Consider the following 14,018-nt stretch of genomic DNA (forward strand, 5'->3'; position numbering starts at 1 on the left):
GCAAGTATATATGTGCAGACACATTTTTTCAGGTGCAGGTGAAACTGACCTTAGTCTAAATGAGTCAGGTCCACTAAGGCAGGTTTTTGCACTCTTTTGAATGAATCTTTTTTAGAATGGCAGTGATAACACATGACAGAGCACAACCAAATTGCACTGACCTGAGCTGCTTTTTTCAAACCACCCCCCTTCTTGATACGTGCAATACACTCCCATTATTTGGAAATTATGTGCTCCATTTCTACTCTGCCAGCTTCACTTTGAGTATTCTACCAGATACTTTCTTTGTAATATTTTAAGGGAAAAATAACCTAATTTAATTTTTTTTTTTTTTTAATTCACAGTTGCAAAATAGGTTGTGGTCCATGTTTTGTGAGGAATTAAGAGGAAGTGAAAATACAACATTAGTTTATTATTTCAGGGCTTTTAACCTGTGGAAAAAGGTGGCTATGACAGCCCTTCCTGCTCTTAATGCTTTGTTGAGGGAAGTTGGAGGGGTGAGTACCTTTCCTTTGCTGTCCTTAGTAATCAAACTATTCCAGCGTGTTATTCAATTCACTGTATGGCCACCATAAAACTATTTCGACTGTTTCCTTAACAAAGCAGCGGGGAGATGAAGAAGGTGATTGTAATGCTTGTACTTCCAGAGTGTTGTTCTTCTACATAAATGGGGATAAATGGAAAACCCAGCCAAGTACTCGGACTACTCATCATTCCACATCTTACCTGAACAGATGTGATGTTGACATACATTCTCCAAAATAAAAGTCATCATTATCAAGGATGGAAATAAATTCTAACCAGCTGTGAATTTGGAGTTCACAGCAGTAAATAAAAACCTAAGAAAACAAAATAAAACCCAAAAATAAGACGTCCCAAACCTTGGATAAATCCCAACAATTCCAGTAAAACAAGATAATACAAAGAATTATTACTTGAATATTTCTGACATACATATGTATATACAGACACACACGTATATATATATATATATATATATATATGTACCTGTCTCTGTACACATATGCTTTTATATACACACACACATATATATATATGTGTGGAAGGTATCTTTTCAGCTTTATACCGGCTAGCGCTTGTATTCCAATGCCTTAGAAAGCCTCGAGCAGCCCGGAGGGGTAGCACGGGCGATCTAGCACTTTAGTAGCTCTAAAATCGGTACCTGTATCAGCTGCAAAGCAAATACCATCAGCAGAAGCAAAGAGGGAGAAATATAGCTCCCTGCTCACTCAATTCCCTGCAGTTAGAAGCTTTCAAATGAGATAGATAACCAGAGATGGTCACAGGAAAGTAGCTGAGCTGAGAGCTATATTTCTCCCTCTTTGCTTCTGCTGATGGTATTTGCTTTGCAGCTGATACAGGTACCGATTTTAGAGCTACTAAAGTGCTAGATCGCCCGTGCTACCCCTCCGGGCTGCTCGAGGCTTTCTAAGGCATTGGAATACAAGCGCTAGCCGGTATAAAGCTGAAAAGATACCTTCCACATATATGTACCTGTCTCTGTACACATATGCTTTTACACAAGTTTATTGTTCTTCCAAGACGTCATAAGTGAAGCAATCCTGGCAGCAGGCTGGCTTGGCAGAGCAAGGATCTACTTTGGAGCTAAGGCAAAAAAAGAAGGTGTATGTCCAGTCCATTTTACAGAGAAAATTCATATGGCTCAAACTCAACTGGAGTTGAAGCTGGCCAGAAATGTGGGGGACAAAAAATTTTTTTTAAATATACTAATGGCAAAATGCAGTCCAGAAATAACATTGTCTCATTACATTATGAGAATGGTCACCTCACGAACAGGGACATAGACAAGGCAGAGATGTTTAACGCTTTCTTTGCTGTTGTCTTCAACATGAATGATGGGCTTAGGGGGTCTCAGTGCTCTGAACTGAACCATAGGACCTGAGGGAATAGCATGAAACCGTGTCAGGAGGGATTTAGGTTAGGTAATAGCAAAAGGTTCTTTGCTCAGAGGGTGGCTGGGCACTGGAACAGGTTCCCCAGGGACGTGGTCACAGCACCAAACCTGGCAGAGTTCACGAAGCGTTTGAACGATGTTCTCAGGCACATGGTGTGAATCTTGGGGTTGCTCTGTGCAGGGCTAGGAGATGGACTTCAGTGATTGTTGTGAGTCCCATCCAGCTCAGGATATTCTACTATTCTGTGATTTTTCTCTGTCCAGGAGGAGCAGGAGCTGGCTGTTCCACCAGACAGACAGCCCTGATGTGAGTGAGAGTGCCAAGAGGCTGGCACCTGGGCACAGCTCTCACTGGCAAGGAGTGCCGTCCCATGCTACCTGAGCACGGACAGAAAAGCAGGTCTGGTGACAGTGACCAGGGTCGGCCAGACATGTCCATAGGGATGAGACAGGTCCAAGATAAGGCTGGGAACTTAAGTCAGGGGGTTGGGGTCACTGAGGTGCAGGCATCCCTACAGCAAGCCTCATCAAGAGAGATTAAGACCTGAGATGAGGCTTCTCCCAGCTCTTTCTCCTGCAGTGCTGTGCCTGGACCCGTATCCCTCATGCTTGTGCATGGGTCATGGGGAAGAAGTTGCAGAACCTGGTGGTGTACTCAGGATCAGGAAGCTTATGGAAAATGCGGAATTGTTTCAAGTGGTCAGTGAGGACCAAAGCTTGTGGAAATTGTTCTGTCCTCATCTCCTCTGAACTTTAGGCCAGGTAGTTGGTACGGTGCTGGGGTTTCCTAGCCACGATACTGAAACGGCTACTCTCATCAAAACGAAATTGTTTTCTTCTTTGCAGGAGGTAGGTAGTCCCATGTTCTTTACAGAAATTTCTATTGCAAATATCATCAGGGTAATCTCATTTTTTCTCAAGGCCCAGGGTTTTGGTACAGGTTTTCTATACTATGTTCAAATAATTTGTGTAAAGGAATAACATATATAAAATGTATTGATTTTATGTAGAGCTGAGGATGACAGGTTTTCTGCAAAATGTTGTTACTATTTTGTAAGATCAGTGGACTTTTGCAGATGATCATGAAATTCTTGAGACTGTGTTGAGACTGTGTTAACTTTACTGGGCTTAATGATGACAGTGTGTGAAAAACATATTTGCAAAATAAATTTGAAAAATATACTTTAAAAATAAATAGTTTGAAAGAATTCCAGATTTAATATGTCAGATGCTTATGGACTATACCCAGTAAAGATTTTAATAGCTTGTTCTGTTAAGTGATTTTTCTTAGCTGTAAAATACAGTGGAATAATGACTTTCATTTTTTTCTTTTTAAAATCTAAAATTTATAAATCCAAATTTCACTTGGGGAATATTGGTGGTCCTTGTTGTGTAAAGAGTGTCTGTAGTTATTCCAAAGCATGCTTTATTTCTATTTTACTTCTTAATCACAGGAAATGGAATGTCATAGGAATGAAAATTGAATGGAATCACAGGGATGAAAATGTGAATGCAGCATGCTTGTTTGCACAATAAGCATTTAAACATACACATCAGTACACTGCAGAGAAGAAGGTCCCCAGGACTTAAAGGACCAAAAACCCCCACTGTAAATCAGCAGGCAGTTCACCTGGAGGGAAAATGAAACAACTGTTTCATGCAGTGATCAGAAACAAATGGCAAGGTAGCTATTTTTTAGTTAGAGACTGTGCAGGGACAATTATTTGTTTTAGAACCTTGCAATTTATTTTAAAATTGAGTTTCAAAGTTGAATTTTTTTAAAGATTGATAGAAGTGACAGCATGGATTTCTAAAAATGAGTATTTAAAATCTTCAACCTGTTGTTTGTTTTGCTTTTTGACAGTTCTGGTTCAAACAATGCAAACACACTGATGGTTGTATTTTTTGCTAGCTTTAGATTTATTTTGTGCTGTTACGGCTCCTGACACTGAAGCATTAACATTTTGCCTTTTCAAAACTAAAGCAATTAAACAGTGTTCTGAAATGGATTTTAAAGCTTCCATTTATCAGATATTTTAATTAAATACTTGTTTAGGATCAAAGCACAGTTGCCCAGAGAGGTTGTGGAATCTCTGTTGTTGGAGGTACTCATGGAATCACAGATTGGGTCAGGTTGGAAGGGACCACAGTGGGTCATCTGGTCTAACCTTTCTCCTCAAGCAGGGTCATCCCAGAGCACATGGCACAGGATTTTGTCCAGATGGTTTTTGAGTATCTCCAGCAAGAGTGACTCCACAGCCTTTCTGGGCAATCTGCTGCAGTGCTGAGACACACACACAGAGTAAAGAAGGTCTTCCTTATATTCATGTGGAACTTCCTGTGCATCAGTTTCTGCCCATTGCCTCTTGTGCTGTTGCTTGGCACCACTGAGAAGAGTCTGGTCCATCCTCTTGGCACACCCCCTTTAGGTTTTTATACACATTAATGAGTTCCCCTCTCAGTTATCTCTTCTGGAGGCTGAACAGGCCCAGCTCCCTCAGCCTTTCCTTGTAAAAGAGATGCTTCAGTCCCCTAACCGTTTTTGTAGACCTCCACTGGACCTGCTCCATACCTTTCTTGAACTGAGGAACCCAGAACTGGACACGGTATTCCATGTGTGGCATCACTGGGGCTGACTAGAGGGTCAGGATCACTTCTCTTGACCTGCTGGTAGTGCTCTTCCCAGTGCATCTCAGGACACCACTGGCATTTTTGGCCACAGGGGCACCGCTGGCTCATGGACAGCTTATGGTCCACTTGGACCCCCAGGTCCTTCTTCTCAGAGCTGCATCTCAGCAAGTCAGCTCCAGCCTGTGCTGGTTTATGGGGTTATTCCTTGCCAGGTACAGGACCCCACATTTTCTTCTGCTGAATTTCATACTCTTTTTCTCTGCCCGTCTCTCCAGCCTGTCGAGGTCCTTCTGAAGGGCTGCACAGCACTCAGGGTATTTGAGTGCTCCCAGCTTTGTGTTCTCACTGAGGAGGCATCTGCCCCTTTGTCCAGGTCATTGATGAATAAGTTACACAATATTAGGCCCAGTATTGAACCTTGGGGAATGCCACTAGTGACAGGCCTCCAGCTAGAACCTGTGCCACTGATTATGACCCTCTGGAATTTCAACATTCCCTTACCCTGGTGTCCTGAATCAGAAATTCATGGGGGGGTATTCGAACCTCATCTGGCCATGGCCCTGAGCAACCTGTTCTGCTTGGACCTTCTTTGACTGGTGGCTGGACTCCATGAAATCCAGATGTCCTTTCCATTACAAATTACTCTGTAGCTCTGAAACAGGCTCCTTTTTAAAAAAAGTTTAAATGGATCCTGGCTACTGAACCACACCACAGCTTCTCTGTGTTTTGCTGTATTCACTTAAGTGACTTGTGGATAGCTGTTGAACTTCCAGCTAGGGATTTAATGCAGAACTACTTTTTTTTCATTGCCCATTTTTTATTTTAATAATGGACTTAGATGATTAGGAGATGATACTGTTAGAACGGAATAATAACTTGGAGTGAGTTCTGGTACATAATTGGATACCTTTTGATGGTTAAATCACAAGTTAAAACACTTCAAATTTTTCCTGTAGTATGAATGGTTTTTAATGTCTGAATTGGGCAATCTGACTACAGATGAGATTTGAGTCAGTGATGTGGTGGATGAATGGGTGATGAGACCTAGCGAGGGAAGAGGAAAAACACTGTTCACTGAGCATAGGAATTCGTGCACCATAGCTGCAAAAAGAAAGTACAGGGTATGTGTAAAAAGGCAGTGGCAAAGAGGATACCATGTCTCATGCCATCAAAGAATCAGTAGAAGCACAGTAGGCAGTCTTCCAGTCAGCTGCCTGCATTGTATTATCCAACATGCATTCTGTCAGAAAAGCATCTGGTAGTAGTTGCCAAGGCATATTTACATCAATATACAGTACAATTGTGAAGAGATCAAGTTGTGTGGGTTCTTTTACTGTATCTACACTAATGTGGTAGTCTGTGTTTTCCAAGTCATAGCAAAAATTAAGTGCACATATTTAGCTTGAGCTATTTAGAGTGATATTTGTACTTACATGAACTTCTGAGGCATGCTTGTGGCCTTTAATCTCTAAAACAGACAAGGGAATGCAAATGGCCTGGATAGAGACCTTATATTCCTAATTGGCTTGATGAGGTTTTCAGTTTCATTGTTGTGTGTTCCTTTGCCTTTTATAATGCAAATAATTAAACACTGTATTTAGTCTGAAGTTACCATTCTTTCCACTTCTTGACATTTGGACATGTCTTGGTAATGTGCACTCACAGCCCAGAAAGCCAAACATGTCCTGGGCTGCATCAAAAGCAGCATGGGCAGCAAGGCAGGGGAGGGGATTCTGCCCCTCTGCTCTGCTCTGGTGAGACCCCACCTGGAACACTGCATCCAGCTCAGGGACCCCCAGCACTGGAAGGACATGGATCTGTTGGAGCGAGTCCAGAGGAGGCAAACAAAGATGGTTAAAGGGATCGACAAAAAGGGGAGAGAATTGGGATTGTCCATCCTGAAGAGAAGGCTTTGGGGGTGACCTAATTGCAGCCTTCCAGTACCTGAAGGGAGCCTACAAGATAGGACAAGGGGGAATGGTTTTAAACTGAAAGAGAGCAGGTTTAGGTTAGATACATGGAAGAAATTCTTTATTATGAGGTTAATTCTTTTCTATGGTGAGACACTGTAACAGGTTGCCCAGAGAAGTTGTGGATGCCCCATCCCTGGAGGCTTTGAGAAACGTGGTCTAGTGAAGGGTGTCCCTGCCCATGGCAAGGACGGTTGAAGCTAGATGATCTTTAAGGTCTCTTTCAACCCAAACTATTCTATGATTATATGTTTCATTTTCTTGAGATGGAATTTTTATTTTGGGCTCCAGCCAAGGAGGTTTACAGGACACAGAGCTAAGGGAGCAGGATACATTGTTCCTTCAAGGTAGCTAATGTATGGCAGTGAATTAAAATAAAATTACAGTGGCATATTCAAAGGAGACTCTGCAGCTTTCATATGTTAACAAGTTGAAGTAAGAACTGTGTGGAGCCTTGCCCCATCAAAACAAATTTGAGACTCCTTTTATACTAGCTAAGTTTCTGCTATCTCTTAGCTTGCATCAGGTAAGAATGCACCTTTTTTTCTCTGACAAAGGCAACTCTGGACCTAAACATAGCTTTTGGTAAATAATAACCAAACATAGCTTTTGGTAAACAATGATTTGTTCCTAATCTCATCCACACAGTATCAGTGGCTTGCTTTGGGGAAGTTCTGGAGGTGGGATGAGAAGGAAAGAGGAAGCCAACGAACATCTTGATTTCTGTGCAAGAGACAGCTGACAGGTGTTCTGGGAATGTCTTTCTCTGGAAAAGCAGGGGTCACTGCTAGAAAGAGACAACCTTTATTTCCTCTTATATGCAGGCAAGACAGGCTGTCTTTTTCATGCTGGTTGCCTTCTTTGAAGAAAGTCTGGCAGAAAGCAGAAACTTTATAAATGTGATCTCCAGTGACATGTGGCAAGGTGCCTTGAGCTGTGGCAGTAGGAAGCACCCTAAATGAAAGACCTCAAGTAGAGGGATAGGACCTCACCCTGAACCAATAGACTTTCTCTCCCATTCTGCTCTCCAGGAGTAGAATTTTGCTCCTGGAGAATGCTGGCAGACAAGATCCAAGGTGGCTGTGGTGAAGCTTAAGACATGAATGAGCAATGGGGCTGTCCTGGGGGGCATTGACTTTGCTAGGAGAAAATTCTCTTAGGACATTAGGACTTGGAGTTATGAATTTTATGAATTTGAGGTTAACTGGGGTTAGTCTTCCTGTTTGTAAGTTAAATCCAACTTGCTCTTTCACCACTGATGCCCTGGGATCAGTGGGTGTTTTTAAAGCTGAAACTACTGACTGGGTTGTGAGATGGGAAGAGGTCTGCAGTTTCATTTCTGCTCTGTGAAGCCTTCTTGCTTTAGAACAAGCTATTCTTGTGGGTTATACCATCTGCAGGGCTTTTGGGTCGGTGCAGCAGACACCTGCCCCTTTCATCTCCTTGTGACCATATTTTTCTATGTCTTTTTTCTTCATTTACTTGGGCTCTTCCTGACATCTTCCTGGCTCTCAGCTGTGCCACTTCGCTCTCACTTTTTCCTGCTTCCTTGCCTAAAATGGGGATTCCACCCTGCTTGGATTTCCCTGAGTCAACAGAACTGCTGTGCCTGCCTGGCAGGGACTGAACCATCAGCCAGAACTCAAGATGCACAGGAGATGCAACCTCATTGCCCCAAGGAGTCAGCTCCCACCTTTGCTTGCGGCACTGGAATGAGCTGGAAGGTGGCTCCCAGTCCTGCCTGGCAGGCAGAGGCTGGCTCCAGTGAGGTGGCTCCCAGCTCCTTCTGAACACAGGCAAGCACTAAGTTCTGCTGATTTCCTCAACCCCAGGCACAAGCCATGCTTGGGAACTGGTTTACAGCCCTGCTGCTCGCAGAGACAGACAGGAGCTCATGGTTTGGACTCCTGGTCTTCCACAAAGCATGAAGGGAGCAGACCAGCTCCTGGCCCAGCCTGGGGGTAGGGAGTGACTCCTGGGAACCATCTCTCCATGCTCACAGGAACTTGAAGGAGACAAGATCTGGCTCTTCGCTTGAGTTGCTGAAGGAGTCATACAGCAATTAGGAAGGCATATAGCAGCTGGGAACCTCTGGCCTTCAGCTTGTCTTCAGAGGATATCTTTGCCCTGTTTTTTTGGCAGAGACCAAACTGTCACATTGAAGTGGGCACTGTCCTTTGAGACAAGTACTTGCTCAGATCTCAGTGTTTTCATTAGTTACAGTATATGCAGTCTAGTTGCAGAAATGTAGGGTCCTTACTACTGTACAATTTGGTGTGTATCAAATAGTGGCTTCTTCACGGAAACTGCTGTGTATTACCAGTCTGCCAAGCCTGTTGCCCAGTTGTGACTACTAACTATGAAGCTTGTATTTAGCTGTGATCATACTTGTCATGCTGCCCCCCTCCTCGTAGAAGAGATGTAGGCTTAAAGTCTGCATACTGCTGGTGACAAGTTTTTGTTCCTGCCTGCCATGTCTCTGCACATCCCCTGTCCTGTTTGTGACTGCTCTGTCAGTAACTCCAGAAAAGTGGATCTTGAAATAATGGTATTTTTGTAGTTGATTTGTTTGAATGTGGAGAACTCTGGGAAAAATTCAAAAGCCTGAATTACAGTGACACAAAACTTTCATTGTTAGCAGCTTGAAAAGATTATGCTGAAAATCAGTTAGCTTTAGTCATCTTTTTATAAATTGTCTTTTAATTTTAATATTTCCTTGTTTGAATTCAAAACTTGAAATATCTGAGTTTCTTTTAATTAAATGCTGTGGGTATAAAACTTCACGAATAAAACTATTATTCAGAAACTATTTGTGAGGGTGATGATTTGGGGAAACAAAAACATTAGGTTTGCTTTATGTTACTAATTTATATGAACAGTATTACTTTCCTGTTACAACATATCATATTTGTTTATATGTTTGTCCCTATTGTTATTTTATTTTATTACTAAATGAACATTTTTCTTTTCTTCCCAGAGGATGCTAAGCAAGTTTTTGGCCAGACTACTATTCATCAGCACATTCCTTTTAACTGGAATTCAGAGTTCGTACAGCTGCATTTTGGAAAGGATAGAAAAAGACACCTAACATATGCGGAGTTCACTCAGTTTTTACTGGTGGGTCTAATACAGTATGGTTTGTCAAGAGTAATAAGAAGGATGCAAGAATCAAAGTGTTTGCAAACTTGCCAAATACCATGCTGGTAGCAAAGCTGAAATATATACCAAGTGTAGGCTTTTACAGTCAGAGTGCTGGACTTGTATAGTATGCTGGTAAATAGGATATGCTGTTGGTAAAACTGCTGATTCAGGCTAGCTGGGGTTTTTTTCCTTTTCCTTGTTTTTGCACCTGTGTGCAGAAGGTGATTATTTCTACACTGTTGTGTAGCCATAGACATGAGATTAAAAACCTAGACTTCGATGTCTGAAAATCTCCTGTATTTTTAAATCTATGAGTCAAAGAATGTTAAATAACAGTATTGAACATTTTGGACTCAACTTGCCAGACTCATATTAACAAGTACTTTTGTCTGTAAACAGCATGTATTACTAAACATATATTTAATTCAGAGCTGATATCCAATAATATTTTTTACAAGCCATTTCCACACACTTTACTTTTGATCTTTTTTGAATTAGGATTATCTTAGGGAAAATTTGCTTGTATATAATGAATAAAGCACTATTTTGCAAGTAATTCTTGGCTGTTCATACTATTCATACAAGGTACTTTGTCACAGGAAGTAAAATATGCTAATAAAAAAATAAACTGATTATCTGTATTTTAGCAGTACTGTAAAATAGTCTTCAGTAGGAAAAGAGGTGAAACACGTGAGTTTCTTATTTGTATTCCTCCTGAATACTTAATGCCTGTATTAGTATTTACACTAGAGAGTTTTAAAATGGGAACCTGCTTCGAGACTGCAAGGTTTCTTTTTTTCTTGTTTACACAAGTATGTTAGTTCACAGTAGGAGGTGGTATCATTTTGATGAGGAATAATTAAGATAATGCTATTGAGACAAATGTTTCAAATTGACTTCGTAGAACAGAGCCTAATTAACTTTGTATGAAGAGGACGTCAGGTATCACATGATTAAATTGTATTCCCTTAGGCTTTGTATTGACTATTGTAACTCCTAAGTAGCTAAGACATAAACCAGTTTTGTGACAGAAATAGGAATCAGAACCTCTTTTGAGTGAAAAAGCAAATGTGCTACTTTATTAGGAAAAAATGCCTCTGGCAATGTGTTCTGTTATCTCCTTTCAACTACAGAATGAGCCTCAGATATGTATCCTGATTTTGGTGGTTTAAAGTCACAGTTTTAACAAAGTACCAGTCCTGTTTGCCTCATTTGTCTATTTGTTTGGACATCTGAGGAAAACCTGTTGAAAAATTCAGAATAAAAACAGGACACTTTTTCACCATTTAAAGTGTGTGTGTAAGGGTTGTGAGAGAAGTTGAGAGGTTAGAGTCAGAGACCTAAAAGAGCTTGTAATCTTAAGGCTGGTGTTTGGAATATTTGAGTTCTTTCTTTGGGTTCTTTTGTGTTTTTAACTTGAATTAGGAAAAGCAAGCACTGAGGCAGGAGTTTTCTAACTTTGGAGATTAGTCCTAACTATTAGGCTTTCTCCTCCTGTGGAGGGATATTCCTCTTTACTTATCTGAAAGGACTTTTCTTGGATGGGATGATATTTGGGGATAGTTGGTTGTGTTGGAGGATGTCAGTGGTCCTCGTGAACCAGCCAGCCCTTCTGGTGATGATCCATATAGGTCAGAAACACAGGAGGAGCAGCATAAACCAGGAGAATAAGTATGACAATTCTGGGTGTCTCTGGAGAGGTGAGATGCACTCAGGAAAAATTCTAATACTGCTAATAAAGATACTCTCAGCATTGGTGCAGGCAGGAAGGATTTTCAAATAAATTAATTGTCCTAAGACTTCTGAAGCTGCCTGTTATCAGTACAGTCTATTAGGATGCTCAGTCAGTCACAGTAATTGGGTACATCTGTTTACCCACTTTCTAAAACTGTAAATCACGTAAGTTTCCCTGCTGATTCTTGCCTTGCAGCATTGTACTACAGATGCTGAAGTTTGGGCACAGAAATGGCTTTCGGCACTAAGTGGAGCGTTGCTGTTCACAGGCATGGAAATCTTCCTTTAAGCTCTGTAACCTTCGGTACTCAGTCTTTCCTTCTGGCATTCTGCCTGTGCATGAGTCAGTCTTCTTGGTCTGATGTCTAGACCTTGGACCTTAGACAGCAGGAGACCACAGTGGATACCAAATTACCTTTCTGCATTCCTGATGTGTGAATGCAGTTTACACTGCACTTAACATGGACCAGATGGTTCTGTAGGGCGCTTCAGGTACTGCTTTGTAAGTACAATGCAATTTGCAACTTTTAATGGAATAATCTAGCTAGATTCAAATTCCTTTACATTGGGTCCTATTATGTCACATAAACTTGTTCCGTGATCATTATCTGTTGCAGCATTTGGACTAATCATCACTTCTGGCAAAGCTCAAGGTATTTGGAAAATAACATTAGTATATTTTATCCATGCACAAGATAGATCTCTTGTGGCTTTAAATAAGAAGTGTTTATATGGGATTCTGAATATTTATATCCTGCCAGCACTTTTTCTGTCTGTAGTAACAGAGATGCCTGAAAGTATAGCCTCCAAACTCCTTGGCTCTAATACAGTTAACAATCTATTTGCATCAACCTAGAGCTCAGGGTGTGTTGTTTTACCCTGCTCATTTGCTGGCTTAAAATTAGCTTGTGTACCTGTACTATATACCCATCATATCTCTATCTGTTTGCATATGGTCATGTTCCATCATCACTTAAGTGGCAAGTCTGCCTTACGAAGAGCAAAATCAGCCCCTTTCTCAGCATGTAAAATCTATTCCACACAATGAATTTTAACATATGTGGGCCTGGTAAATCCGTTTCTGTATTGCCTGGGAATTTACTTATGCCCAGCATATTAGTTGATGAAGTAGTAGTCTCTATAATTGAACCTTGGGATCTACTCCAGTGGCAAAGATTGTGTTGTATCTGATGACTTGTAGATACATTGGGATGGAATGCAAATATAAATTTCTATCTAAGTGCAAGGTAAAGAAGCTTTTAATGAGCTGGAGTAAGTGAAAGCTGAGTTAAAATCTCTAGATAGGAAATAATTTCATTAGAATCTGGTGCCAGCATGCCTGCCATGCTGTACAAATTAATTTTTCACAGAGTCTTATTCTGCCTGGGGGAATTCTGGACTTCCAGCATCAAGGAAGATGCTTGTTTTCTATGTATATCTTAAGTTTACAGAAAGTCTAGTTGGAGAAGGTTCTTTAGGAAGTGTAATTTGTATTGCAAAGTAATGAGGATTGTATTTCTTTAAACCTTAGTCTGTCTAGGTAAACAATATGGGACTGAAATAGGTGCAACAATAAAATTACTGCAAGTCGGCATCTCTGAAGACTACAGCTTTGCTTTATTGTTTTTCAGTTTATTTTTAAGGTGGTATTCTTTATATTAGCTGCATATACACAACAAAGGTGATGTTACAAACATCTCATAAAGAATTTTCTGATAAATTGCTAGTAGCAATTTTGAAACTCCTTTTGAAACATAGTTGTGCTGTGAGTTGTCTCAGCTTTCAGGCATGGAGGCTGAGGGAATGTATAGCCTTTCTTTTGAGGTAAACACTTTAAGGAGTTTATTGCATTGATATGCATGGTGCAGTGATTAGAAAAGTGACGTATGTCTGGTTTGTTGGTAACAGACTTTGTAGGTTTGTCTGAAATTTAGATTTGAGATGGTTTGTTACCATGTGATCGTCTGCGTGTTCTTGTGTACCATACTGCTTCCATCCATGGTCATGGTTTGAGAATGTCATGTGGCTGAAGATCCCTGTGCTTCTTTCTTCCTGGTGTAACTGGAAAATGTGTAGCTCTGCTCAAAATAACCTAAAGAGTCTCCGTAGCCTAAAAAGTCTCTCCCTTCCTGAGGTCAGTCTTCTCTTGTCTATGTGCAGTATTCGTAAACCATTTTGAACTGGAACTTAGTTTCTGAACTAAGGAGGAGGTATGAATAGGGAGTTTCAGAAGACTGACATCATCCCATTCACAGTTTTGTCTTGCTGTTTGTCTACAGCTAAATGGCTCTTTTCTGTCTGACAAAAAGATGGGTAAATGGCAGCGCCAAGACCTTGACAATGTGTTTAACAAGTGGGATAATTCTCCCTAGTGGGTTCCAGTTTACCAAGAAAATTGGAAAGAATCATGTTAGCAAGGAGAGGATAGGGTGTTTTGGCTTGTTCTCAACTGTAGTAGTAGCAGCCTTTTTGCAGTTAGCTGGATGATGACAAGAAACACGCACTTGATGCACCTCTTTGGAGCACGAGCCCTGCTTTGTTCTGTGGCTAAGACATCACTGTCAGACAATGTCTCACCAATGGTACAATACCTCCAGACTCACTGA

At 41.0% G+C, this 14,018-nt stretch overlaps 1 protein-coding gene across 3 annotated transcripts in view; it reads left to right on the forward strand.

Annotated features, from left to right (window-relative positions):
• The window catches only part of SLC25A13 (solute carrier family 25 member 13), a 103,959-nt gene that overhangs the window by 45,025 nt on the left and 44,916 nt on the right, over positions 1–14,018 (forward strand). For all 3 annotated transcript variants that reach the window (XM_048305136.1, XM_048305134.1, XM_048305127.1), the window contains one exon: positions 9,515–9,654. In XM_048305136.1, coding sequence (XP_048161093.1) covers positions 9,515–9,654 — 140 coding nt within the window. The remainder of the gene's footprint in view (positions 1–9,514; positions 9,655–14,018) is intronic.

Source organism: Corvus hawaiiensis, chromosome 1, assembly GCF_020740725.1.
Source record: "Corvus hawaiiensis isolate bCorHaw1 chromosome 1, bCorHaw1.pri.cur, whole genome shotgun sequence".
In the NCBI taxonomy this organism is placed as follows: Eukaryota; Metazoa; Chordata; class Aves; order Passeriformes; family Corvidae; genus Corvus; species Corvus hawaiiensis.